General features: G+C 42.7%; 1 protein-coding gene across 1 annotated transcript in view; it reads right to left on the reverse strand.

The window, feature by feature from the left end:
- Nucleotides 1-26,169, reverse strand: part of LOC8050782 (multidrug resistance-associated protein 1) — a gene marked incomplete at its 5' end in the record, with an annotated part of 109,083 nt that overhangs the window by 43,081 nt on the left and 39,833 nt on the right. Inside the window, 8 exon segments of the mRNA XM_040207301.2 lie at nt 96-272; nt 7,765-7,958; nt 8,062-8,146; nt 10,109-10,255; nt 10,697-10,834; nt 11,910-11,975; nt 14,157-14,411; nt 25,924-26,098. Of these exon segments, the coding sequence (XP_040063235.2) occupies nt 96-272; nt 7,765-7,958; nt 8,062-8,146; nt 10,109-10,255; nt 10,697-10,834; nt 11,910-11,975; nt 14,157-14,411; nt 25,924-26,098 (1,237 nt within the window).

Genomic DNA, 26,169 nt, shown 5'->3' on the forward strand with positions numbered 1-26,169 from the left:
CACGCTAGTTCTCGGCAGACCTCGTGTCCCTGAGAGATACACTGCCTCGACAAAAAGAAGATTCGGGCTACAGCTGCAGGTGGTCACCGCCGTACCTTATCTCCGACTTGCGTGTTCTCCCCCGCGGGAAGCATTTCCAGGTCCGGCTTGAGGGCGCAGGTCTCCAAGACCTTCTGATACCGTTCTTCATTGGCGGTGTTTGTAAAGATGATGTTCTCTTTCAACGTCGCGTTCTGGATCCAGGATTGCTGCGCAACGTAGGCCAATCGCCCCTGGAAACCGAAGATGGTAAATGATTCCAAAGAAAAGAAACTAGCAAGAAGTCAACAGTGGAAGTTAACCATACAAAACATAAATTATGTTCCAAAGTTCACCTTTAAGAGCAATTCTTGGTATGCAGTCGAAACAGCAATTATTTGCTGCGCTTATAATGGTTTAACAAATCAAAAGGGCGTAAGCTGTCGTACCTCAATGACTTGCGGTCTTGGTGCAAAAAAGCCTTATCTTTCTTTCTTCTTCTGCTGGTACCACATGTTAGTTTGAGCGTGATCATATCTCTCATATCTTAGTGGTTGAAGGATTAAATAAAAAGCGATAACTGTTCGGAGCATTCTTAGTGTATTACTTAATACTTGGCGAAGACTGTCAGTGAAAAGAGTTAATTTTATTATCTTTCTAGAGTAGCCCATGTTTCCTCCCATGCACAAAGTAAATGGTGGCGCAAAATATATTACAGGGCTTTTTACAAAGCAAGAATACGCTATGCATCTCCGAAAGCTCATTCTCGACTTAAATGGACACTAAAATTAGTCCTTAAAGGAACTTTTTGGGGTTCTTCTGCTTGTCCATATTTTGCTCCCAAAAAAGTTATTTTAAGCACACCCTAAAAGCGTTCTTCGTGAAAAACCTATAAGGAGTTCTTTCAAGCTTCTTTTTGTGTGTGTGTGTGTGTGGGAAAGAGTTCTTCAACGCCCAGTTGCCTTTGTAGTGCGCAAGGGGATGATAGTGCTTGAGACGAAACCGTTTTCCACAACCTGAAAGAGTTGTTGGCGCGTCAAAGAATCTTTAAAGAACAGATTTTTAAAGTGTACACTTTAAAAAAGCATCTGTTCTTGAAAGGTCCTTCGACGCCCCAAGAACTTTTTCAGCCCGTAAAGACGGCTTAAAAATGCACGGGCTTGTCTGCCTTGCTTGCAATCGTCTATAAAGCGCGGTTTTTTCCCAAAAATTTCCGTCAGCACGGTTTTTTTTTTCTTCACATAAAAAACCTTAACTGTGAAAATTTGCGACGTGGGTCATATGTTTTGTTAGATTCGTTGACGAGAATGAATGTTGAAACTGTCTCGCTTTTGTGCACATATCGCGACCACATCACACGTATGGGGGTTTATCAATCAGCTGTGCTGTTCGTCCTTAAAAAATCAAGTACGGCATATATACCAAGTTTGTCTTAATGCGAAAGAATTACATGCCCCATCACGCGAAAATTCGGCGTCGTTGGCATTGCATTATTGTAGCCATCACACCAGGAAAAATTTACCTCCCAGCTGCAGCAAGAACTCAGTCGCATAAACGGGGCCAGATGCATCTTTATTGAGAAAGGAAAACAATGGATTACCTGTTGGAACCGGTAGCGATGTAAGTGGGACCTATATACCAACTTTGTTTTATTGCGAAAGCATTACATGCCCCATCACGCGAAAATCTGGCGTCCTTGCCATTGCATTGTTGTAATGATCACACCAGGAATAATTTACCTTTCAGCTGCAGCAAGAGCTCAATCTCATAGAGTGGGCCAGTGACAATTTTATTGGAGAAAGGAAAACAATAGGTGACCTGCTTGAACCGATAGCGATGCACCACCTTTTTTTTTTGTGCATTCAAGCACTGAAGGAATTTGATAGAACTTGCACAGGGTGACAAGCTCAGGGGTTCGAATTTGTTTTTTGTGCTTAAAAGAGGCCAAGTGCAGAAATACCTGTTTAGCATTTTTTACTGTATTTATTACTTTAGCTTTAGCTGGTCATAGTCACGTGTTTAGGCCGAATGAAGTTAACGTTATTTAGCAACATTATATTGTTTTGGAGTCGGATGGATATATTTTAAAAAGGGAGCTGAAAGTCTTATTTTGAGCACGACGGTATGAATTGAATCAAGAGCTATGATGACACATTTCATAATTATTTAAAAAGGAAGAGTTACAAGGAAGATACCTTTCATTTGTAATCAGGCGAGAAGTTCTCGATAAGCATCAGAATGTCAGCCCATGCTTCGCTAAAAGGAGGCCTCTTTAGGGCCCGTAAAAAAGCCTTGAGAAAGCGAAACCACTCGAGTAAACATGGACTTTGGCTGGGGTGCGCACTGAATTGTCAAAACGTAATAGCGTATGTTAGGGCAATTTTATGTTGTGTGTGTTTTTATTGTGCCTATTACGTTCCAAATTTACAAGGGTTGTAGAGCGGCATTTACAACAACTTCTATAACCTGATTGACACATTTTACTTCTTGGTTCGCTTTGTTCCCATTCACATTGATCCACAATGTGTGCGATTTTGTAATTTAAGGAGTGAGTGAAGTTTTTATTTTTTTATTTTGTTTTCCTTTCGAGGGTTAAGTCAACATGCTCTTTTATTTTCCTACTGCCCAACAAGTAACACTCAGCATTTTATATTGTGGGCACGTTAAGCCAGAGCTTTCAGGACTTCTTTTCCCCGCAGCACGGCAGTTTGATTGACAGTACCTAGACCCATCTCAGCCAACAACTTCAATCCAAAGAACAAATGAGAAAAGGTCTGGTTCTTTAGCAGTGATAATTGTGGTTTTGAGATGAATAGTATATTTGCTATTAATTAACACATTTTCCTATAGCAGAAAATATAGAAAACAATGTGTTTATTTCAAACTGAAAACCTCTTGAATAGTTGTGGGTACTAGTCACCGAAAAAATGCACTTTGTTTATAAGCATTTTCTGGTGGTATTTCTATCGTTTAGGCACTTGTAATGAAGAAGCCATGTGTTTTTTCCAGAATCCAGCTCCACCCCAACAGGCTGTTTTTTTTATGTAACCACGGCAGGACGAAACAGTTTCGACATTCCTTTATTCGAAATTCTTATGGACAGATTAGTCCTGGCATAAGGTATTCGCTACATCACAGGTGCATCTCCCGTCTCTTGTTCGACTACTATTTGATGGCATCTCATTCTGCAAAGGCTCAGAGAAGACATCGCTCTTCAATAATACAAATTATTTTAAAGTAGAGAGCCGCCCGTGAAGGTGCTTTAGATGCTTAACGTTTAGGTTAGCTTTATTGCGTCTGCAGGGGCTTCACGGTGGTTTACTGGAAAGTCCGGCTTTTCTTTTTATTATTTTCATTTATAAGTGCACTGACAAGTGGCTATTTGCTAAGAAGTTTTCCTGCTGTGAGCATTATACAAAAACGGTAACATTTTAGCAATGTTGTTTGAGTAGGTAGTTCAATATTTAGTTGTTGCCACGCACTGACGTCAAAGAATGGGGTGGCTCACAAAGAACTTACGTATAGGAAAAGGAGCTTGAGAGAACTCCTCAAGGTCTTTTTATGAAGAAGTTTTTTTTAAAAATCGTAGAACTCATAAGGGTTCTTCATAGTAAACTGATTCAGTGCAATATGAGCAAATAAGAACTTCTGAAAGGTGCTTGAAGAACCGTTTACTAAAAAAGTGTTTAAATACTCTTGTATGGTTTTCTATAAAGAACTGTTTTATCAAAAAGTTCAAAAGGAACTCTTCAAAGGTTTTCACAGAGACCTTTTGCATCAATAAAGGAGCTCGAAAAAGCCCGTATCGGTCTTTCACAAAGGTACTTCTTAAAGGGTACCGAAAATAACATTTTTAGGGTTCAAAACATGGACAAGCCGATGAACCCTTAAGATTTCTTTTATGGCCCGATCTATTATAGAGTGTATAGCACTATCGGTACGAATCAGACGTCAACGTTTGAGAACAAACACTTATCTCATGTAAAAATTGTGATTTTTTTTTACTTTAATTTTAAGTGAAAAAAATGGTGGCAGACGGGGCTCTCGAGTATATCGAGCTGAGTGACGGCTGTTACAAAAACCGAGTGAAAAAGGGTCCCAATTTCCATTCCAATTTTCCCCCAAAAAGAACATAACTTTTCAATTTGATAACGGTTTGTCCTTAAGCCTTGGCATCTGGTTCGGACCGCCCGTGCTACATTTCGTCGGATAATGAGCGCGAGGCGATGCGTAACTTTGTTCGACATTATTAAAAAGCAGCGCAAAAAGGACGTGATAGACCAGGACGCCAAAATTAGAAGGAAGTAGAAAACAATCTCGTACCATAACGCACTAGCCCAGCAATCGATCATTTTACGCAATATGGTAAAACACAACAGCAACGCTGAAATTTTATTTTGGATCGACAGGCTATATATATTAATTATAGTATAAATCTGTGTTAACGCTTCAGGCGATTAACTGACTGTATCTTTTATAATAAAATTATTAGCCACTACATAAACTGCTGCTAAAAACACATGAATTAGTTTACTGTCCAACGCCAGAAAACTGTAGTCACCTAGATCTTACGAGACTCAGGGTGTGGCGAGTCACGCGTGCATCTCATTATAGTTCCATGGCCAATCAGATTTCGGCATGAGCCGATCACAACGCCCAGGAACCAATCCCTAAGCAAGAGGCGGGAACGTCATAAGCCACGCCCCGCCCTTGTCAAGCTGTAAGAGTCTATATCCATACTCCATTCAGCCTCAAGCTGACAAGGCTGTGATAGCTACACGCTTGGCGGACCAATCAACGGCCTCCCTTTCATCAGCTGATCCCGCTCTCCGCGTGTGGTTATTGGCGGGAGCAAGATTGCGTGGTTAAAGATAGACGTACGACTGATTCACCAAACGCGTAGCGTCCACCGCACTGTCAGCTTAGGGGTGAACGAAATATTGACGATAGATTGCGCTTTTTGTTTTTAGAGCGCAGCTCTTAGGCGCCCGTTTCCGGCTTGAGCGGCGTCGCCGTTGGCGTCGCCGTCGGCGTAACCAAGGTCATCCCAAGGTCACGTGACCCCCAGGTCACCCCAAGGTCACGTGACCTCTCCAGGTTACGTGACCCCCAAGGTCACCTCAAGGTCACGTGACCCCCAAGGTGACCCCCAAGGTCACGTGACCCCCGAGGTCGCGTGGTCCCCTTCCCAAGGTCACGTGACCCCTCCCAAGGTCACCTCAAGGTCACGCGACCCCCAAGATGACCCCCCACGTGACACCCCAAGGTCACGTGACCCCCAGGTCACGCCTCCCCGAGGTCACGTGACCCCCCTCCCCGAAGTCCCGTGACACCTCCCCCCCCCCCCCCGAGGTCACGTGACCCCCCCCCCGGAGCATATTAAAGAATGAGGGGAGGAGAAGGAGAAGGAGGAGGGGTCTACCCTCCCCTCAGTATCTTTCACTCCTCCTCCTCAAGAGCTGCGCTCCAATTCGGCGTTACAGGGAGTTTTAAATGGCTTTCACTTTTTAGAGCGCAGCTCTTAGGGGCCCGTTCCCGGCTTGAGCGGCGTCGGCGTCGCCGTCGGCGTCGGCGTAACCAAGGTCACCCCAAGGTCACGCGACCCCCCAAGGCCATCCCAAGGTCACCCCAAGGTCACGTGACACCCGAAGTCACGTGTCCCCCAGGTCACGTGACCCCCCCCCCCCCCGAAGTCACGTGACCCCCCCCGGCCGAGGTCACGTGACCTCCCCGATGACGTCATCGTCACTGATGACGTCACCGGCATCCGCATCGCCATCGTCATCATCACTGATGACGTCATCAGTGGCGTCACTGATGACCTCACCGGCATCTGCATCGTCATCGTCATCATCACTGATGACGTCATCAGTTACGTCCTGATAACGTCACCGGCATCCGCATCGTCATCGTCATCATCACGGATTACGTCATCAGTGACGTCACTGATGACGTCATCTACATCCGCATCGTCATCATCGCTGATGACGTCATCGGAGTCCGCATCGTCATTGTCACTGATGACGTCATCAGTGACGTCACTGATGACCTCACCGGCATCCGCATCGTCATCGCCATCATCACTGATGACATCATCAGCATCGTTACGTGACCCCCCAAGGTCACGTGACCCCCCCAGGTCACTTCACCCCCCAGTACCCTTCCCTCCTCCTCCTCAAGAGCTGCGCTCTAACTCGGTGTTACAGGGAGTTGTAAACGGCTTTCACTTTTTTTAAACCACATCCGGACGCCGAGGGCAAAGGGTGTTGCGGAATCGGCAAATCTTTAGTTGAAGCATGCGCCCGATTGCAAGGTCTGAGCCCCAGTTTGTCTTAAACACTAGCCACGTAGGTATTTGTGAAAAGATAACTTTGTTTGGCTGTTAACTGTAGTCCCTGCTCTTCGGGTTTCCTCGAAACGAACCACTTCTTTTATTAGTGCGCAAATTTCTGTAGCTCTTAGATTTCCTTTTTGTTTCCTTGTAAATTCTGGAGAGTTCAAAGAATAACTTTTACTCTAAATAGAAGGGCTCGTGGCATAGACTGTAGACCCACGGTTGCGTGTTTTCGCTTTCCTGAAACGACCAGGTGACTACCGATAAACCTTTTTTTAAACATGGGCATTTACACCATAGTCTATATGCCAAGTGTCTCGGGTTCATTCGGGTGCGGGGCCAAGTGGCCCACGCCCTAAACGTTGAGGGACAAGCCGTTGGGGGGGAGGGGGGGGGAGGGGGGTCTGAGGGGGATTATGTTTTAGGACAAGATAACAATAAACAGCAGTGGTTTTCTCCTAACAAATTATCCGAGTCTCTTAGTGTCAGATTTGAGATTTTCTAGAAAAGGGACTTCGTGATCTTTGCTTTTCGTAATCTTGTAACCTTAGCTTTAATTTCTTAATGCTACTACTTTCTTAAGCCGATAATTATCTGATAACATAATTTAAAATTACACCGCACCCCTAACTTCTTTCATTTTTCAATAAAACAAATGCGGAATCACGCTTTCATTTCCACGTCGCTCAATGTTCTATGGAATTGGTATGTTCAACATTTCTTGGAAAAAGAAAACAACAAGAAAACTGCACACGACGGTTGCTGTTTACCTGACCATTTTTATAGCAGCATTATAAGGCAATTTTTTGTGTTTCATTGTTACTCTTCGACTCCTAGAAACCCAAGCTCAAGCTTTTCTTTGCTCCTACTCAGCAAGAGTTCGTGCAGCCGAGGTGCGTCCTAAAGAGGTCGCGCTTGCAGCATACAGAGTAGTGTGATTGTCGCGCGGGTGACCAACGTGAGAAATAGCTCAGAAGCAAAAACTAATGCAAAACAATACTGAGCCGAAACAAAAATGTAAGAGAGAAAAATATGCAAACATGTTATAAGTGCTGAGCTACGTTTTTAGTGTAAATGAACTAAAGACAGAAGACCATTATCTATGACTCATATGCTCTCGAGACATGGGAACTGTGGCTCACAGACGCTTGATGCTCGGGGCCGCGTCCCAGCGAGGCGCGGGCCGCTTGTTTTTGAGACCCCTGCTATATGCGGTTCTATAAACGAGGATTGCTGAATTTGAAGTGAGGGAACATGCCTCGCAGCGTGTAGACATCATTGTGTAGGCCTACGCCGATTACGGTACACTGCATAAAGGATTTAGGCAACTGGCGAACGGATCGAGCCACGGGGGACACAATAAAATTCCTACTCGTAACTCTTGCCAAACTAGGCGAGAATGAGTCGCTCACGTGTACGTCGACAGACCCGGAAACTTTCTCCAATGAACCGAGGATGGCTTTGAGGAGAGCCGACTTCCCGCAGCCCACGGGACCCACGACTGCCACCAGGCTGCCTTTCTTCACACTAAAGGTCAGGTCCCGGAGGACCTCGGGTTCCTCTCTCGCCCAGGTGAAGCTGGCCTGCCTCAGGCTGACCGCATCGCCTGAAGAGGGGCAAACAAATTTAGAAAGACTCTATTTACGTCTTGGGAAAGGAACCCAGGGCAAAGCGTACACTGAGTAGACCTCAGGGAAGGGCTCAAATACCTTTCTCTGGATTTGTGCCAATTGCCTCTTCGTCCAGCTCTCCCTCTTCCAGAAACGCAGACAGTCTCCTGAGAGAGACCTTACACTGCGGGGACACTTATATTGAATCAGTACTAGTCCTAAATGGGTGGTGCAATGATATCCAGTTGGAATGTTTTTCACTTTATACAAACTTACTGGAACTCATGGGACCTAAATATACTCGCATTCAACGCCATTGAACAAGAAACCTCTTTGGTGCGGTGTAATTTCAAGAATAAAAGCGAGCGCTTTCTTTCAGTCTCTCCATAGCAACGACGTAGTTTAGAGGTCGCAGTGTCCCCTAGTGACGATATTTGAATGCGGCTCATAGATTAAACCTTAGCATTTCGAGAGCACTTGATATGACCACGCGATAATCAATAGCTTCACAAGTATTCGGGTGGTAACCCGTGTACTATCGCTTCAATGACTGACGACAATATATCCCTACCAAGTTCTGGAACTGAGCGCGTGTACTGTGCTTTGCCAGCTCCGGCGCGTTGCGATAATAAAAATCAGCGGCACATAAGTGGCTCCAGATCACGTGGTCGCTTCTCCTGGCTGCGGGTTGAAGGAGAGAACGCTGCTCGTTTTTCTTTTATTTATGTTTGCGGCAACTATTTCCCCAGGAAAAAAACTAACCGCGTTTTATGGGTTATGAACGTCAGATATTCGTTCTATGTGTTTTTTACGCAAAGTACAAAAACCGCCTCCCCTTTAAGCTTACTCAAACTGATTGACGCCATTACACATTATTTTACACTGGATTTGAGACAATCGCCTTTTCGTCCAGCTCTGCTTTTTCGGGTAACAGAGACGGTCTCTTGACAGAGAATACATACTGCATTGACATTCACATTGCATCGGTTCCAACGTTAAGCTCACTCCTAACTCATTAACGCCTTTCAATATTTTTTTTTGGTTCTGGTTTTGTGACATTTAATTGCATTTTCGTCCAGTTCTGCTTTTTTCCGAAAACACAGTCTCTTGAGAGCGACCACATGCTGCAGGGACATTTATATTGGATAAATTCTAATCTTAAGCTAACTCAAACTGATTGACGATTTTTAATATTTTTTCACTGGATTTGTGACAATGACATTTCCGTCCAGCTGTTATTTCTTGGGAAACACAGACAGTCTTTTGAGAGAGGGCATTATACTGCAGCATTTATATTGGATGAATTCTAAGCATAAGCTCACTCAAAGCGATTGATGCCTTTCAATATTTTTTTTCTTTAGGATTTGTGACAATCGCATTTTCTTCCAGCTCTGGTTTTTCTGGGAACAAAGACTGTTTCTTGAGAAAGATCATATACTAGCGGGATATTTTCACTGGATCAGTTTCAATCTTAAGCTGACTCAAACTGAGGGAGGCCTTTAAATGTTTCTTTTTTGTAGTTGTGACACGCAAGTCTTCGTTTAGCTATGTTTTTTGTTTTTTTCTGGGAACGCCGACTATCTCTTTAGAGGGACCACATACTGCAGGGAAATATACATTGGATCAATTTTCATCTTAGGCTAACTCAAACTGATTGACGCCTTTAAATATATTGTTTTCTGGAGTTGTGCCAATCGCTTCTTCGTCCAGCTGTGCTTTCTTGGGAGCACAGACAGCCTCTTGAGAGGGACCATAATATGAGGGCTGTCGTATTGGTTCAAACCAAATCTCAATCTTATGTAAGCTGATTAAAGCCTCTAAATATCTTTGTTTTTACTAATGCAAGTTATTCAAACGACCTTCAACAGAAAATATTTTTCTATGACCTTAGCCATATCTTTACGCGATTCGGATGCTAGTTTGGTAGATGTCTCGTTCGGGATGGGGCATTACCCGTTCATTTTTACATGTCAGTGACGAATTACTTTGTGAACATTATTCAATTAAAATGTCTGCCAAATGTTCAAAAGAGTAAACAAATATATTGAAAAACATAGTACAAATTTTATAAATCTGTTTTTTTATAAACAATTACGCTTCAATGAACGGCTTGAATCTTGTAATGAGAAAATATACTTCATCTTACCCTTATCAGTCTGGAAATTGCATCAGGCAAAGTGTACATTGGGCCGCGCAGTAGCATAAAGAGGGAGAGGCAGGTGAAGGCGATGGACGGAGTGAGATGATTGTCTTCGCTCAGCATCACAAAAATGCCGAATGATGCCAGCGCAGCCTACAAATAAAACAACAGAATATTAACCAGAGCTACGTCAGATTTCGTTACCGACTCTAGGGCTAAGAAATGTAGCCCCAGTGTTGGTTTTACTAAAATCGAGAGAAATCCCGAAAAACCCCGAATTCAAGCAGCCATTGAATAAAGAAGATTCAAGCTTCACGAGGAAAACGTTTTACACACAACTTTATTTTTAATTTACCGGGAACATACTGAACTGTGTCCACAAGGCTAATTTTTACTTCTGGTACCGCACACCTTATGATCCGATAAACACCGATGTTCTGCCCGGCAACTAAAAGCGACACCGCGAAAGAAATCTGTGGGAAGAATGAACGCCGAAAACATGAAGTCCTACTTATATTATAATTGGAATTGATTTTGCTGGTCATCAAAAGGACCTTTCGGAGGCAGAACACAAGTTAATGTTTGTGTACGCACCGCATTAGGTGTCGCAGCCCAGACAAATGTGAATGTGGACTGCAGGAGAGAGTATTTCTTCACGAAAGACAGTTCTTCGGAACGCGTTCGCTTCACCCTCTCCATGAAGGGGGGCTCCCACGCGTTCAGCTTGATCACCTGAAGAAAGAGAAAGATATGTGCGGACACTGCTTATATATAAATAACACGCGTAGAAACAGTCGAGCTGGATGAACGTCCAGCATTTCGAAAAGCCGAGAGGCTGGAAGGGAAAAAGATACATTTAAAATAAAATGCCCGAAGCACTGCAACGTTAAGAACCATAGGGCGTCGATTATCACGTTCACAATTTTTGCACACCGTGATGTTTTCCTCGGCGCTCTTATCATCTAATGCTCTACGTTTATTGGTTTAGGAACCGAGTATGAGATTCTTGGTGCTTGCCACACCATGGCTATTGACTATATACGCACCGTACAGAAAAAAAACAAAAAAACTCTGACTTTGCTTTTGATACGCGAAACAGCCAATCACGACAAACAATAAAGGTTCCGAGCTTTATTAGCGAAACTGGGAATAATACCGAAGGTCTGACAATAAGCGAGGCGCCTATAGGAGCAATGAGCAAGTTTAACGTCATGCGCGATGTCCCTGTACACTTAACATTTTTGTTTTCGTTTCACTCCCACCGTATTTTGAGTTGCGTTATTCGCTGGGATACTGCTCGCCGTAATTGGCTCTCTCTGTTTTGCAAGAAAGCGAACATTCTGAGGATGACCTCTCCCAGAAGGTTCGCAAAGCCAAATCACTGGGATTAACAGGAAAATGGCAGCTTGGGTATGGCGATGTCCAGAAAACGCTTCAATTTATTGCAAATGAGAGCTTCAAAAAAGACAGGGCGCAGCTCATCAAGTTCGCGGGGTTTGTGCTTCGTTATTAGGCGTTCTTATCCGCTAATGTAAGAATCTGGTTGGCTGCGGAGCAATATTAAAATGCTCGGGACTGGCCAAGTCCCGCATTTCTCAAGCTGTCACTGACGATAGGAATACGAACTAACATAACGTATGATCATGTGATCATGTGAATTGCGATGCTTTGGGACACATATCAGACTATCCCTGGGCGAAAGTGTTCTTTCTGCATGGACGCCGTTCGCCAATGTCGGCAAATGTTCCACTTTTATTATTCTCGTCTCGAGTGATCAAAAGATGTAAGTCGCTGAGAAACAAAATACCTTTATTCCGTTGAGCATTTCAGTTGTCTGACGAAGCCGTGCATCCTTCGAGTCCATTTGCCGTTTCTAAAATACAAACAACAAAAACAACGTGTGTTTTTTTTTAACCAGCACTTAACTTGGTACCGTCTGCGGCGCGGAGACGAATGTCGGGAACGCCAGGTGCAGTGTGCTCAACTGTTAAACATAACGCGGGAGCGGTGGCCGAAAGTGATAGCAGAGCTGTCTAGCGATTAAATCAATGATGCGGCAGACAACAAGCCGGCTCTTCTTGGGATTGTCGCCATTTCCCGATACAATTATCGCACGACCTCCTCGTTCTTTTCTTTATCACCCACGCTTTAAATTTTTACTTGTTTTTTTTTTAGTCACATCTACGCATTTACCATGCCGGGCTACCAATTTCGGTGATCTTGCAGTTTCTCTAATAAAGGTCACCTTCATTAAACAATAACAACAAGAAAAAAATCAAAATCGATTTTTTTTATCGCCGAGTCACGCATCGGTGATTGTTTCGGAGCCGGGAGTGTAACTCCAGAAAACAACAGCGGCATAAGCTTCCAGAGTGAGCCGGTAGATGGCGCACGCAGTCTCTCCGGCCACCGCTCCCGCGTTATGTTTAACAGTTAAGTACACTGTACTACCGGTTCTATAGTCACTGTCGGAGTGAAAACTGCACGAAGACGTTTCAGTTGTCCCGCCTCTAGCGCAAGCTTTCTGACTTCGATAACGCATCGGCGACAAGTGAACGTCGAGCGCGCACGAGCAATTAAAGCATGCCGGTAGGCTATGAGAGCATGCTGGAGGCCGAGAGTCTGAGAGAGTCGCCCTGCTGTTGTCACCTTTTCAGTGACCATAGCAAACAAAAGCGACCTTGCAGGCGACGGCGAGCGGGCCAGGGCAGGCGAGCAACTCCGGTACCCTCTCGCTATATTCAGTGCAGTTTTGTTCATGTTACACAAAACCAGCGATTGATTACAATTACAATCACTCTTTGTTAAAGGAATATTTATCTGTATTACCTGATTACTTGAGAAGAAAAGTAATTGGTCGTTACTTGAGAAAGTAGCAGTATCTTCCCGATTGATTCAGATTTTCAGCCGGTTTGAAGACTGGTCTTTCGTACTGTTCAATATTAGAGTAAAATCACCAAATTATAGCTACTTATATTCTTAATTCACTAATTTTTTGTAAACCATATTCCTCCAGGAGACATGGTTCGAGTAGTTCTTGGTTGGAAACTTGTAGGAACAAAGGGGGCTATGAGAAAGAGGGGGGAAATAAGTAGCGGTTACAAGTAATTTTTGTACCTCTAAGAGAAATCAAGTTACACTTGGAATTTATTTCGAATAAATGCATTCAAAAGATTCAAAAATTACTTAAAAAATGCATCGATTACCATTAATTTAGTTTCTTGTAATGAGTACCGTACAAGTCTGCATTTTAACGTGGTAGATGCCACGGTGGTTAGGAGGTCCGCACAGTATTTCGCGCGAGGCGTTTGGAGGGTTGTTCCGAAAAGGTATATTCGAAAAGAAGCTATCGAATTCTGTGCAGGCCCTTTCACACACTTACAACTGGTCACGACCGAATCCGTTACGACCTCTTGTTATCTCTTACGACGAGAGAACACAATGGCGCCCTCTCTTAAGTAGCCGTGGAAACCTTGCGATATTTTCGTAAACTTTTTTTAGCGCAACATTATTTTACTATTGGCTCGGAAAACCTTTGACAATAAAATAAACGACAATTTTCACACTGATAGTACGTACATTTGATCTCCCCATTACTGCGAAAAATTTTCCTCTAGTGCAAGGCAGTTTCCATAGACACCTCATAGATGGCGCCAGCGTGTCAGTGTGTTCTCTCAGTGTAAGGTATCGCAAATGTTCGTAATGCACTCCTCCATAAGAAGTGGCAAGTGTGTGAACCAGCAGTAAGGTGGGAGGATGGGCGACTCCCCCGTGCAAGATCAGAAAAATAAAAACAGCGCAAAAATGAATGCAAGGACAAGTAGAATACATAGGAAACAAACAAAAACATAGAAAACGATAGTCGTTCTAGTCAGGGCTGTGTTTGTCTGTGTATTCTACTTGTTTCTTGTGTTCAGTTTTGCGCTGTGTTTATTTCTTTGCTATTTCTGCGCGAACCAGCCTTGAGTATGTGAAACTAATGTGAAAACCTAATGTCTGCAGGCCCGAGTGAAATAGGCCTGGGAAGGAAGTGTTAATGGGGCCTGTTTAGTACCTGGTACTTGTCACAAAAGTGGGCAACCAACGTCGTCGTTAGACTGCTGGCAAGCATGGTGGCTACCGTAGCCAGGCATGACGCACCAAGGTATTGCCATAAAAACACCAGAGTCAAGACTATCCGGAGTGGCACATCCCAGCAGTTGTGACAGATCAATAAAAACTGTCCCACTTGCTCAACATCGACGGACATCAAGTTCACAATCTCTCCGGACGTGTACTGGTGGCGGGAACTGCTCGAGATGCGGAGGACCTGCGCCAAGAAAGCAGGAAAAGGGTGCCAGAAGATCTGTGTACATATAACGGTCGGATATTAAATAGCTAGGCTGCAATGGAAACTTCAGTCTTAAGTAACACTCTTGAGGCCGTATATAAGCTTGTTCTGGCGCTGACATCTTTAGGGTGTTGCAGTAAACCCGTAGGGGTGTGATGCACTTAGAATATTAGGTAACTTCTTAAGTATGTTTATTAGCACCCTGAGGGTGTTACAAAATACCATTTGGACGCTACCATAACACGCTAAGTGCATTACAGCGAGCACTCCGAGACTTTTTTACCCAGCTGAGAAGGGTTAGGGAAGGCACAACATTTAGAGTCCTGGCAAACAAATTGAAAAATTGAAAAGGGAGATATGGCACTATTAGCAGCATCATAGAGCTATTTTTTTTTACTAGCAGCAAGTCTACAAGCAACACGTACCGTATTTAGTTGCACACAAAACCCTGATCGCTGAATAACTAAAAAAAAAAAGTTATTCATTCGCAGGTGACCATCCCTGAATTTACAAAAGCTCTAAGAATATTGCGTGGCTGAAGTTTCTATTTCACATAAAGCGAAATATCCCGAAGGTCGAGAAATATGTTTCAAAGTTAAAAACATTTGTATCTGCAATACTTATTCAATATTGTCGCTAAAATAACCGCTTCTAAGGCTATTTCAAGCGAGTGAAATGTCACCTGCACCCTTTTTTATAGCAACATTTCTCCACATCTTTTCTACATCCTCCAAAAATTAAAAGCATACAATAAAATATCACCCATGTTTTGCAATTAAAAAAGGTGTATTGCTCAACATAACGGTACTGAAACGGTCTAGGCATGCGTGAAAGTCTCTAGAAATTGCTTTTTTACATTCTTAAGAGTGTAAAAAGTATATTTACTGCCTTGAAAAACATATGCAAAGGAAATGCATTTTTTTTAAACTGCACATATATAAAAAAGCACCTCATAAAACAAATTTACAACGAAAGAAGAAAGGTGTTTAGAGCTATATTTAAGGTATGAAACGAATTTGTAGCCTGCGCCTGCGGGAGCCCGGGGAAAAATGGTTGCAAGAGCTGTAGAAGAGTGGTGAGTTGGGCTATTTGGTAAGCATTATACATGGTAAGAGTACGCAAGCACAGTGAGGAAACATCACAAAAAAGCAAGAGACGGGATAGACCAGGGTGTAAGATAGACAGGTGGGGAAACGGCCCATAGGAACCTACCGCAGCGCCGTGACCCGATTGTGTACTCGTCTGCTTGCGGGTGGCTTGCGGGTACCCCCGATTTGCGACAGATGGCGCTGCGGCGAGAAGAAAAAAATCGGAATCGAATTTGCATGGAACTCAATGGGGAGTGCGCAAAATAAACCGAGAGCACGACAGTCACGAGAAACCTTCTCCGTCAGTTTAACCGGTCGCCAGCGTTCGCCCACCTGAAGTGAGAGTTCGCGGTGCTCCACATAGATGGCGCCACAGAAAAAGAGAAAACCGAGGGGGACACAATCCGGTCGCTCATTTGGCTCTCGTTTCACCACCTGTCTATCTTACACCCTGGGATAGACGCTGATCAGCGTCTATCCTGTCTTTTATATTCTTCTAGCTTCCTCGCGTTGCTCGCTGACTTTAACCATGTATATAACTGCAAGAGTCGCGTGGTTCTTGCGCACATTCGGGAGCTTCCTATGGGCTCTAAAAGTTTGTTATTAATCTTTGTTTTAAGTGCAACAATAAAACGAAGATTAATAAGTAACTTTTTCATGAAAGCTCCCGAAAGAGCGCAAGGACCATGTGATAGACCTGTGCTCCGGTCAGAAATTGACGGCGGCGGCTCGCGGCGGTGTGTTTCCTTCCGGCGGCAGTGTGGCAAAACGCGTTCAGCCGGCTGAGCGCCACGCTCAGCGTGAGGCGGCGGCGGTGGCGTGGATGTTCTGGGATTTCGGCGGCGCCGAACGGATCCGGCGACTTGCGGCCGCGGCGACGCTGCGAGGCGGCGCACGGGTCTACCGCGTGACTAGTGGCGGATCCCGCGGACGCCAACTACCAATTCCTTTTGACCAGTAAATATAGCTCTCAATTTTTTTTTTCGTTTTGAAGTTTTATTTTACGACGGTCTTTTTCAATCCAGGCTGCTTAAATTGCTTTTCCTTTGCACATGTCCTTTAAAGGTGAATATTTCTTAGTGTTTGGTGTCGGAGATTTTTTGAACGGAATGGGTATGAGTTTTTGCTTGGCAAGGCTCGAACACGACTCCACTACCTTTTGCGGTGCTTTGATCGCCCATGTAATCTAGACAACTTTCAGGTGCTAAATCAACACAAAAAGTAGAAAGCTTTAGTTAAGGTCAGTGCAACTGGATGCTCCTTCTGGCACTTTAGTTTACTCTAAGGAAAGAAAAACGTCGATTAGTTTTCGTCCAAACAATGTGACTTGACCGAATTATTTTAAAAATGAAAGTAATCGATTTGTATTTGTTTGTTTGCAGGACATATAGTGTGTTGTGCATCAACTACTTAGCAAATCTGAATTGTTAATAAACAGCCCTCTTCTGCTGTTTAGTAGGTATAAACACCTCGTCTTAAGTTTCTTTTTTCGAAACTTGTGCCTCGATAAATTAATACATACGCTAAGGTTTTTAATTGTGTTTTGTAGCTCTTTTCAGTCTGCATTGTGGGAGCCATTATGTAGTTGGAATCCTGCTGAAACAACATAACATTAGAGTGGGCATGGGAGCGGCAACACGACGACAGTATCTCACGCTCTGCGTGTTTTCATCGTTCAGGTTTGGCCGTGTCAGCTGCGAACTCTTTTTGGTTTGGTTCCTGAAGTTTGTACCCTATCGACGTTTTCTGCTTAGGCATCACGGAATCATCGCGGAAGTGACTGTTATTTATTCGCCTCGTAAAATGACCTTCCATTCCACGCCTCCCGGCGATTCGCCAGGGCAACGTCATCGACAGCGCCATCAACGGTCATCAACTCGTACTTCAACGGCTGGAACGACGCTTGCTCTTCTAGTGGGCGTGGGAACGGCAACATGATAACTGTGCCTCACACTCTGCGTTTTTTCATCGTTCGGGTTGGTAAGAAGCCCCCCCCCTTTGCACGCGAAAAAAACTAGCGTCCTATTTTTGCTTCTGTTCCCATGCCCACCTGTGCTGCTGTTTACAATTCGCGATTGTTGCGATGTTGTTACATCACTACTGCTGCTTTCTAGTGATCTAGAAACCGACACGAGCCCCCGGACGGACCTCGCTCTTCGGCTTGATTCGAACGCTTCGTGAGAACCTTCTTTGGCATAAATGATGCCTGCTTCAAAGTTTAAAAAGCCGTTCGCAAAGATTTGGAAACAGGTCAGGCTGGTTTGATTAAATGTGTGGACGAGGTTTTCCTCTCTCTAGCAGAAGTGCATTGTTGGCCTTTGCTTTGCTTTTTATGTTTTTGCATGGTTGTTGTTCTTGTCCACCCCCTCTGTAATGCCCTCTGGGCTCTGGGGGTATTGAAATAAATAAATAAAAACGAAACCAAAAGTCAATGGAAAGTCGAATAGCTGGCATAGGAGCTCGACTGTCAACGGTCGAATCACAAACAATCGTCCTTGACGCTGTTTCACAAGAATTTGCAGTCATGCCACAAACCGTATAATTTGTACAAAAATAAAACACTACACTGCGTGCACAACTCAAGGACTTTGAATAAAGATTGCGTCATGACAATTCTACTTTTCATACCGTTTCTGATTTGCTGTTTCAGTCGTGTTCTTAAACAAAAGAAACTCTTTATCAGCATGTACCTCCTTTCAGCTAACCCCGGAAATCCTTGAACGAGCGCACCGCTTAGCAGTTTTTCTAGCCAACAAATGCCGACCGATCATTGTTAAGTATTCATCTTTTAGGTTTTTAAAGTAAGAGAGAAAGTGCTCGCATTACACCCTAGCCTAAAATCATCGAGTGTTTCGGTCTGGGAAGACTTTCGTCCAGAGGCGCGTCTTATCAGTAGAGACATAACTGAATTTGGTAAAAAGCAATCTTCGGCTCTTCAGTGAGATACAAGAAGTAGTACGTAGAGAAGAAATGTTGCATGTATGACGCTGTTTCGGATAGTGTTTCTAAGACTCCTTTGACCAATAACACCTTCGATGCCCCAACCGTTAATATCCCCACCACGAATGAATCGGGTGGAAACACGTATTCATCACAGGAAACTACCGCATTTACCCGAGTAATAGCCGCACTGTTTACGAAGAAAACCTGAGGGTTCGCTTTTCCGCGGAGCAGGCAGATTTCCAATCACCGCGATTGACAGCATGATTACAGCTGCTTACAGAACAGAGATAACGTCCTCGTGTGAAGATACAATCTGTGAAGATTGCATTTGTATGGACAATCGTGATCTCGATCTGGTTATTCACTATGTTATTTAGGCGCAACGCAATAATTGGCTGTATATTTGTTCTGTGGAAAAGTAGACGCAAGGGGCCTTGTTGATGAATAGTGGGGCTATTACTCGAGTAAATACGGTAAAAGGCGCAGTGGCACACCAACTACGCGTGATGATTTGTCACTGCTTTTTAATAACAGTCAGAGTAATATTAATGAACAATATAAACTTAAATTTGTTATTCATTTCAGTGATGCTTTGATTTTCCTGTTAACTGAAATTTGGTTATCGGCGAAGGTTCGGAACAGCGAAATATGTTATGGTCGAAAACGTTTCAACGTCTACCGTTGTAATAGAGGGTCTTAAAATGTATGTGGTGTACTGATTGCGGTTGCTGAGACTCTTAGTTCGTTTAGTGTACATTTAGCTTGTGAGTTAGAAATTACTTGGGTGTGCGTGATAATGAATTTTAAAAGGTGCATTCTTGGTGATTGTTACTGCCCCCCCCCCCCCCCCCCCCCCCAGTGTAACACTAGTTTGGAAGGCAAGCTAGACGATGCTCTCAATGTTGTATTAACGCGATTTCCTGATTCCTCGATTTTTCTCTTTGGTTACTTTAATTTTCCCAGTATCACCTGGTTAGATCAACACCGCACTTTGAATTGATCTTCATCCCAGTGCAAGGACTTTCTTAACATGTGTTTTGATTTCAACCTTAGCTAGTTAATTACAGGTTAAAGCATACTTGATCTGTTCTTAAATAAGTGTCCTGATCTTGTCTCATTGAATTCATGTTTGTCCGGCCTTAGCGATCACACAGTCATGCACTTCATTTTTCAATGATCAAACAACTAAACCCACATAAAGACGACAAAGGTAATTATTAATTATAGTGAAGCCAATTTTTCAGATAAGAATAATTAACTTCGCACATTCATGGATATATTTTGCTGTCATTTGACCAGCTGGCGGTACAATCCAACTGAAATTTGTATTTAAAAAAACGTTGAAAGGCTTACTAGTATCTACACCCATGCCGCGTGATTAAATTTGATGCACAGTCACATGGTGTTACATAACTCTAAAACGACTAGCAAATAAAACAAAACGTTTGCTACGTGCGGCAAAAGGCTCGTCATGTGAAAGCCGTTGAGCAACCTAGAAAGCAACTTTCTAAAACTACATGGATGGTATTAGCTAGGGTACACTTACCTCTTTTACTACAACGTTACCATAATTACTAAATTAAAACCCGAAACAATTTAGGAATACTGTAGACTGTAAGCAAACCTGCTTTGTGCCAATAACCTACGAGAACAGCGAGGTGGTTCCTACCCGTACGAAAACGTCAAATATGGCCCGATATATTTTATACATGGCCATATATGATAATATAAGCAGTCAAATATGGCCATATACCACTATATACGCGAGCAAGTACAGCTAGATATCGCCATATAAGTGAACAAATGCTGCTATATATAGCCATTTGAGTGCGTAAATACGGCCATATATCGTCATATACGCGTGCAAATATAGCCATATATCGCTGCATAAAAGTTCAAATACTGCCATATACGACATATATGGGTACAAATATATCCCATGAGAATGATATCTGGGCCTGTTTCGATTGTGCAAGCAAAACGTCATTTGTAATCGCCAAGACACTAGTTGATGTATCTATATTGCATGAGTTTCAAGTAATTGTTTAACTATTGTTAACATCCTCAAAGTAAAGTTAATCCGGTAATTTTGACCAATTAATCAATCGCTCATTTTGAAGATTAAAAGACAAATAAAGTTTGGTTAAATGTTTGACGTGTAACAATATGACGAAGTGCATAAGATCGGAAAGCGAGTAAATCAAATAATGGATTTTAGATCGCAGCCCTTAGGCGCCCGTTTCTGCGTTAAGCGCTGTCGGCGTCGCCGTCGGCATCGGTGTAACCGCTCCGCTAAATTTAGCGGGAAATTGAATTCGTGCTAGTATCACGTGATGCCAATTTTCCCGCTAATTCTAGCAGTGAAACTAATTTTGCTCAAGTTTCCCAGATAAAATATAACGGGGAAACACGAACCGTTAGCTTACTGAATTTGCAAGACGCTACTTCGTCGTGGCGAATCATTTTCCCTTCGAACGGCTGCGAAGCCATTGTGCCCGGAGTACCCTACGCAGCATCTTTCAAAAACCGTTCGCGCAGCATCGCAACCTTTCGTTTGCGTGCGTCGGCGATTCATCGCGTGTTGAAAGTCGGAAGATATGCTGTCCGTGGTGTCTTTTACGTGTAACTCTTTTGTAAAAAGACAGAAGTTTAAAAACACGAACCTAACAGTGTACACATAATTTTAAATGTATTGGTAAATATATATATATATATTTGTGAACATTGTGCGCATAAGCTAGTCGCGCTTAAGTTTTCATTTAAAATTACATTTTGGGCTGGACAGCTTTGGAAGTTCAAAAGCTGGACTTCATAGAGCTGTCCTGTTCACTCGGTATTGACAGCAGGGTAGACGCTATGCTTGTTTTAGGCCAATCGTGTCTCCGGTTAGGGTCAGGTACTTACACTCTAGAAGCTGGTCATAAGGCAGAACATGGCACCTGCCTCAAGCCCAAGGCCCACACATAGCATTTACTGCACTATCAACCATGGGTACAAGTGACAAATCCTCTCGTTGTGGTCATTGTTGGGATCAGGGCCAGGTCCTGGTTGGGATGCCCAGAAGATAAGCCTTTTGTGTGTGCACTCCCGTTTTGGCCTTTCCCTCTCTCCTTTTCTCTCTGGTAGAACGTGAACCCTTGCCGAACCAATCAGCCGTAGGCTTTTTATCGCTTGACTCCGCTCTCTGCGCGCGGGAAATGTCGGAAGCGTGGTCGCGTGGTGTGACGGATGACACATTAACCGTTGGCGATCTTGGAATGCGTTCTGCCGGACCTAGTTTGGCGTGTGTTGCGCCCTGTGTGGCTGCTGCGGATTCTGCTTCTGCAGTAAATTCGAAAAGTATTACCCGTATATTGGCAACAAGCGATTTCTTCGAAGAAGCCCAAGAATGTTTTGTGATGCGTTTAGTGTTCGGTTCTACAAATGACAGCTTGTGCTACATCGTGTTAAAACTTCATGAACACCTTTTTTCTCATTTTTGTGCTTGAGTGGTTGTAATGCCCGTGTCAACATATATCTCAGATTACTGCTTTCAAGTCCAGTATCGTCAACGTAAGTGCGCTGCAATCTACTTCGCGACAATTGATCGTTTTTCTACAGGTACTCTTCCATTATACCTCTAGAATTAGGCCGTGTCTATCCTCTGGTAGCCGGGAGATTAATTTCTCCAAAATTCTGCCAGCAGTATCCTGTTATTGACCGTCTGAAATCATGTTACAACTACAGGTATAATACTTTTTTTTTCCTAGCATTTCGTAATAACACGTTCCACGGCCACCTTCTCGTGGATACCCGTTTAATGGACAAACGTTTCGTCGCCATTAACGTTTCATCAACATTCGTTAAGCGAATGTCGATGAAACGTTAATGCTTTCCCTGGGAATTATGTTGAGCGAAATCAGGAGCTGCGTAAAGCGCAGCTCATGTAAAAATTAATAAAAGTTGGTACATGCTCCATATCCAATCGGTATTTTTTATATACAGATGAGAAGTCACTTTTGGTAGATATTCGTAGAAAACAACAATATATATAAAGGTTGCCTTATTTAATGGGACATATCTGGCCTTATATGTGAGGCAGTATGCCTCTGTTTGGCAAACTCAGATATCGATATATAAAAAATTGGGCAACTCTGGTCAGATATGCCTCATATAAACTGATGTGCTTTGTATGGCCAGATATGCCCAATTTTTTATATAACCATATTTTTTATATAAGTCCAGATATGCGACTTTAGTAAGGGTAACAATGTGTGTGCTAGTTTTTTAAACAACACGTTTTTAATGACTTTTCTGCTGTTGGAAAACCTCCTAATCCTGAAATTAAGTAAGCTTTCTCCCAATGTTCACAGCAATATTCGATTCTGCAGGTATAGTTAAACTAATTGACTTTCTTAAGTTGTTTTCTTCTGTGGGTGTTAACAAAATTAATTCTAAATAACTTAAAAGCGCTAAATGTACTTCAGGATTCTGGCGAAACGTTTTTAGCAGTATTTAGATGCTTCAAGTTTACCTGATGACTGGAAAGAGGGGAGAATGGACCGTAAACATAAGTGCATGCCAAAGCATTCGACTAATTACTTCCGTCCAATATCGCTAACGAGCGTTCCCTGCAAAATATTAGAGCATATTGTTTACTCGAATCTTGTCAATTTCCTTGATTCAAACGTCTTTTTTTAATCCATGTCATCACGGTTTTTTAAACTTATTTTCTTACAAAACGGAACTTTCTTCTTCCAATCATAATCTGCATACCCTTCTGGACCGTGGGTCACTGGCGGACTGCGTATTCCTTGATTTTGTCTAAAGTTATCAATCATTGCTTTCAAAATAAGTAAACGTAATATCGAATGGAACGTACTTATTAGGATTGAGTGTATTTTCCATCATCGCTCACAATTTGTAGCAGTCAATGGCTCTAATTTTTCTGTAACCCCCGTCAACTCACGTGTTGCGCAAGGTTAAGTTCTAGGCCCATCACTCTTCCTCGTATATATGAACGATCTGTCAGTCTACATCTTCTTTTCTGTTTTTTTATTTGCCGGTGATTGTGTAGTTTACCAATAAATAATAACCGATAATGACATCAGCTTTTTGAAGTCTGATATAATCTCAATAGCTAACTTGTGCCGCGCATGGCTAATGGAACTAAACATCACCAGGTGCAAATTCATGCGCGCATCCCGTCGTAGCACACTTTCGCCTATTTACTACGTTAACATCATGCAATTGGAATCCATGCAAATATAGAAATACCTTTGTCTTCATATAATGTCTAACCTGTCATGAAACATTCATATAGTCCTCGAAATTAACAATGCTAAACAGGTGCTTGGCTTTCTAAGGAAAACTTTTCGTTCGGTTCCCTCATGCCTTGAGCTCCGTTTCTATAAATGCCTGGTTCGATCGAAGCTTGAACACGCGACCTCCGTCTGCGATACCAGCATGGAGTACCTCATTCAACCATTTGAATTCATTTAAAACAAATCTGCACGTTTTATTCTTTCTAACTATCATCGCACTTATAATATAACCACTATGAAGCTATCATTATCTTTGCCTATTATCTTGCTTCATGCAAACAAATTTCTCGCTTGTTTTTTTTTTTCATAAAATTTGCTATTATTCTGCCCTGCGTGAAGAGTTACCAACATCCCTGTCATATTTCCTGTCAATTAGATGATCAACATAAGATCGGGGTCCTGCCTTGAATCACAAATCCATTTTTTTTCTATTTGTTCATCCCTCACACTTCTGTGGAATGAAACCACTCACCTCCCCAAATGGCAACCTTACCTGACCCAATTGATTTAAAAAATGATCTCTCTTTTTTGTTGTTTTCTGATTTACCATAAGTGTATTTTTTGCCCTTTAGTCTGTTTATGTGTTTACCACTCCCCTCCGTAATGCCTTTTGATCCTGAGGGTAAATACGTAAATACATAAATAAATAAATAGTTGTCAACACGCTCTTCAGTTAATGTAAACAATTTCCAAGGCTGGAATGTTTCCACAAATTAATTTAAACTTTTAGCCACGCTGGAGGTTGTTACTACAAAGGAACATTACATTTCTGTCCATATCATACGGCTCATTTCGAGTTGACAAAACGTGGCGACATTCATTAGTTCTGCTACAGGGGAAGATCACTAATATAATAATCAAGAAATATTCAAAATGTTTGGTGTGCTCCTTGTATTTTAGGGTAATACAAAATAATAATTTCACTTACTATCTGGCACTAATTGGAATAAACCAAATGCACGTGACATGACTCATGTACAGCATTGTTTATATCAGCTTTGGATAAAGGAAGTTTTTGCCAAGCAGTTGTACAAGTCCTCCAGAAAAGGTGAACCCCATTGTCAGAGCTCTAGTTAACTTTGGTTAAGATAATTAGAACCCTGGACTAATAATACAAAGAAGTAGGAAACATGGTCTATCATTGGTTGCCATTATTGGGAATCATGATGAGTAACTGGATAACTATATTAGAAAAAATTGACCCATGTTTGAATTGGAATTTTGGAAAATCAGGAATATAATTGGTTAACAATATTGGAATAGAACGGCGTATGATTGGATACTAATATAATAAATTATTGCATATTATTGTGGTACCAAGGTGGAGAATCCCGGCATAATATTGAATACCAATACTATGAAAAAAATACCAGTCGATACCAATACTGGAAATCCAGGCGTATTGGTATCCTTATATACCAATGCCGGAAATTCTCGAGTATAATTGGGAACTGTTACTAGAAATCATGCGTAATATTGGTTACAGATATTTGTATTTGAATGGACAACATAGAATGCTATTATTGGCATAATGGTGGAAGCATCCTTAAATCATCATTGACCTAATATCAAAATTTTAATGTGTACAATGTTGGAGCGAGTTGCGCTCCAATATTCTGTGTTTCTACTTTCATGCACAACACTCGGCGAGCCAATCAGCGCTACGTACGGAGGCAGCTGAGCGAATGACGATGCCGAAACATATGTTTAGACCAAAAAGACGCAGTCTGAGTTGGGACATTAAGTAATGCAAGCGTGACGTTTTGCATTGCTTTATGTCAAAACTCAGTCTGCGTTTTTTGGTCTAAACAGATGTTTCGGCATCGTCATTCGCTGAGCTGCCTACGTAAGTTGCGGTGATTGGATTTCCGAGTGTTGTGCTTGAAAGTAGACGCACAGACATTTTTAGAGTGTTGGGTATAATATTCACATACGATCAACTCAGTATTCGCATAACAGTGCAAGCAACAGATATCATCATCGGCCAAATATGGCCATTTTCGCTGACCCAACGTTGGAACGGGTTGCGCCCAAATATTCGGTCGAATATTGGAATCCAATCAATACGATGTTGCCCTAACGTTGGGTGAAAACTGCTATGCTACTTGAGGTTATTTTGTTTTATTTCGGAATAAAAGAGTAGTTTAGTAGAATTACCTTTTTGTACAGGGCGCATGTGAGTGCGGACTGAACTTTGAAGGCTCCAAGCGCCATGATGTAAGTAGCGTGCGCATTCAAGAATCCGCCGACAAGCTGAGAGAAGGCGTATGCCGAGGCGTACGCATAGCCATGCCAACCGTCCTGCTTCGTTTCGATGTATACCAGGAGGTAGCTGAAATGCAAAATACATTTGGTGCATCGCATCAAAATTCATAACATTTATGTGAACCAGTTTTGACTGCC

This window comes from Ixodes scapularis, unplaced genomic scaffold (genome assembly GCF_016920785.2).
Source record: "Ixodes scapularis isolate PalLabHiFi unplaced genomic scaffold, ASM1692078v2 PGA_scaffold13__105_contigs__length_92229423, whole genome shotgun sequence".
Classification (NCBI taxonomy): domain Eukaryota; kingdom Metazoa; phylum Arthropoda; class Arachnida; order Ixodida; family Ixodidae; genus Ixodes; species Ixodes scapularis.